This window comes from Pagrus pagrus (assembly GCF_965226575.1).
Source record: "Pagrus pagrus genome assembly, chromosome: 15".
Lineage (NCBI taxonomy): Eukaryota > Metazoa > Chordata > Actinopteri > Spariformes > Sparidae > Pagrus > Pagrus pagrus.
Genome location: NC_140199.1, coordinates 2,279,300 through 2,283,042, shown reverse-complemented (window position 1 = coordinate 2,283,042; position 3,743 = coordinate 2,279,300). Strand labels below are relative to the sequence as shown.

Here is a 3,743-nt window from a genome sequence, read left to right as displayed (position 1 = left end):
AAAAATACTTATTGTTGGATGTCTGCAAAGAATCAGCTTCCACATTTTTGCCGAGAAACAGATTTTTAATTGAATTTCAAGAAAGTTTAAAGTATCATATAAAATGACATGCACTTATAAGATTCTATCCATGATGCCAAGCACACAATAGCTGCTCTGAATCTCAACCTAAAAACTAGCATGCCTACCACTGAAAAAACAAGAATGAAACTTAAAGAAAGATAAAGAAATAGTACACACACACACACACACATATATTTGTATTTGTACAAAAAAATAATGAAAGTAAAGCCAATATAGTTTAGGAATGACATGCATTAGCTATAGCAATGAAAACATTAACAACTACATTAAAATGTGTATGAGGAACACAAAAAATGCGTGCTGCCTATATTGAGCTCAGTTAATAAAGAATTATGTAAAAATAATTTAAAAATAACTATATTTGTCGATTTTTGAGTCTCATTCCCAACTCCTCAAAAAAACGGCCACTTTGGGATTGTAGGACAGGTTGGACACCATCCCAAAGCATCAGTTTTTGAAGAATTGGGAATGAGATTCAAAACAAACAACCGACAAAGGAAAATTTGTGAGAATTTTTTTTCTGGATAGAATTTGTGAATTGTCCACAGGGTAATGTGTCAGTAACATTAAACATTACTGGATACACTATGAACAATGTGAAAACTGTTGAGAAAGTTGATAAATGAATGAATCAACTTTCTCAACAGTACCTCCGCACGTTCCCAATGTTGTCTGTTAATGCTGTGATTAACAGACAAGCCCGGACTCAGAGGGGAATAGCACTAGCGTATCGTAACAGAATATTGGTGAAATGAACTAGGTTCGTGGCAGATAATGCGTTATATAGAGGCTGTGTTTCGGTGCCCTGTCACTCGCATTATATGGATATACCGGCGCTACACTGGATCTAATTTCGTCTGAACGACTTCAAATGACACCAAAGTTATCTGGGTGAGTAAATGATAATATATTTTGCTAGAAATAAGGTCCAGGTTGTAAAAAACGGTAGTTATCCTTTAAACCATTTATAAAGCAATTGTAAAGAGACATACATGTCTGTTGCAACTTTGTATGGGCCATCTCTGTTTATAGATGAATTCCACAGTAATTCTGAACAATTTACAACCAATTAAGTATTATAAAGATTAACATAACATGAACATGCAATCAAAAGTCGAAATTAAGGTAAAGGAATAAGACAGTGTGGCAACTATAATGAGCTCAGTTAAACAATATCTGTTTTGCTTCTGTTATTATAAAGGATAATAATGACATAAGTTAATTTGTTGAAGCCATCACAGTGAACCAGAACAAGTTCAACAAAACATTTCCCAGCAGCCATTTCTCCCACAGCAGAGTTAAAGCAATGCTTCCTTTTATCTACAGTTAGGCGTCTCGTTGGAAATTACATCAGTAGATGACAGTATCTGTCTCCTCTCTATCCTTTCTTTTTGCCTACATTTCTCCTCTTTCTCTGCCTACATGAAGCTGACTGTGTGGATGTTGTTATCATTCACACTGTTGAACTGGTGACATCATTGCTGTCCATTCTGCTGCTGTCATTGCTGTCCATTCTGCAGCAACACATAGAGGCCAGAAGCTTGTCTATGATCCCTTTCCTCATGAAAACATACATAAATAAGTCGACAAGAGGACTCAACTGGACAAACACAAAACGCAGGTTTGAGAGGTGGTGATTGTATATCGTTCCCATGACCCAAATGGTGTCTGGCAGAAACAGCAGTGTGTAAATAAGCAGCACCAGGACCAAAATTCCCACAATTCTTCGTTTTTCATCAGAAGGGACACGGCTGGCAGACAGGGCTTTGATGGTCCCACCCAGGAAGAAGATGAACAGTGGGAGAGGAAGGAGGAAGAAAGTCCCGGAGATGATTCGTCCAATATACCCATTCACCAGCATCAAAAGTGTGAGGAAACTGACAGGAGCAAGGACCCAAACCACGACACAGAGCACCACAGAGAACTTGATGGTGTGTTTGAAGCGGTACCACAGTGGGCGGGCGATGACCAGATACCTGTAAAACAAGATGAACATACTGTCTTCAAGAGGCTTTGCATTTGTATAGAAATGTAATTGTAAGACACAGAAGTAGCTACACACATACTGGTGAGACAGATAGTTACCTTTCCAGGGCGACGCACACCATGAAGCAAACACTGACCATCAGACTACCACTGTAGATTAGACTTACAATTGTAAGCATCATCTCATCACTTCCTGTCACGATAATGATCAAGCAGCAGAGCTGAATGAGGTCTGAAATGAGAAGGTTGATGACGTAGATCGGAACAACATGATCCTTTCTCACCTGCAGGGAAACATTATAATCACAAAATACACAAACTTGAAGACTTTTTAAATGTTTTTCTTTGAGTTCTTACTAAATGGTGCCATTAACCTCAGCTGTTAAACAGAAGGCTGGAATGGTGCCACGCATGCAAACTGCATGTGTTTACTATCCAATAAACATCATGTTAATTTTAATAATGAAGTAAATTTTTCCTGTACATTAAGATCAGAGCGAAATCCGTCACAAACAGACAGACTGCACAACAGACACATGACACAGACAGTTATTAAATAAATCTCAGTCAAAAGTTACGTACCAGAGAATAAACAGCATAGATGGCTGCGAGGGTCAAAGGAAGGCCGATAGCAGTTATTATGTATGTCACCACATGCATGAAATCGACTTCTCCATGAAGCTCATCGGGATCCAAATTGGTGCTGTTGCTGTAGAAATCTTCCATTCTTCAGAACATGTGATAGAAAAGGAGCAAGTGATTTAATATCCACCTGACGGTTACATGCTGCTATTCCGACATGCCGCTATTTAGACAGTGACCTGTAATTGTCGGAATAGCGGCATTAAAGTTATTTTTCAAGCATCCCACTATTTCGACATTTTGTTTTGTCATAGTCGGAGACATGTCGGAATAGCGGGTGGACCCCCCACCTGACGTTCAGTGACATCATGAACGTAAAACACAACATTAATATACCCACAATCAAATCAAAAACTGCTGTGTCCATAAAGTTTTATATATTAATATAAGTATTAATTTAAAATAATTTAATGACTGTTCAGCTCTTCTCATCCCTATGAGAAAAAATGAAAGTTATAAAATTCTTAGAAAGTTCTTGCTGAAAGACTCAACATTTCTGAATTATCTTCCGACTGGTCAGTGCAATTTCACATAATTTCAGTATACCTATAGTAATCCACAATCATACTGTATCAAATGAAACTGCTGCAGTTCTTATCATCTCTACACGTGAGAATAACGTAAGTTAATTTACCTGTGAAAGCTGAAAGACCACCTGAATGAGTTCCCTGCACCAACGTCCGATGTTTTGTCCTCTGCATACAGACACTCTACATTAAATATGGTAGGTGACAACATGCAGGATGTTCCTGTAAGTTGTCACCTCCTCTTCTAAGGAAGGGAGAAGAAAGTAGTCTGGCTCGAACATGCATTACGCAGACCGTCTGGTTAAATTCTTTGCAACCATCACCACACTGTTATCAAATTACCAGGGAAAACCTTTTTGCTTATGTGCACATGAAACTTGTCATTTTGATTAGCACAGTTTAGTTCAGAGGGGTGTTTATAAGGGGCCAAACAAGCCACAGTCCACTCCGGCCTTCTTATACAGCACAAATCTGTGCTTAAACTGAGAGTACAAACGTTTTACT

General features: G+C 38.4%; 1 protein-coding gene across 1 annotated transcript; it reads right to left on the bottom strand.

Annotated features, from left to right (window-relative positions):
• Window positions 1-1,537: 1,537 nt before the first annotated feature.
• LOC311270194 (proteinase-activated receptor 3-like) lies at window positions 1,538-2,796 on the bottom strand (the record flags this gene model as incomplete). The annotated part of the gene is made up of 3 exons (XM_084374939.1): window positions 1,538-2,060; window positions 2,170-2,354; window positions 2,653-2,796. The coding sequence occupies 3 exons, from the start codon at window positions 2,794-2,796 to the stop codon at window positions 1,538-1,540; spliced, it is 852 nt and encodes a 283-aa protein (XP_084231065.1).
• Window positions 2,797-3,743: the final 947 nt, after the last annotated feature.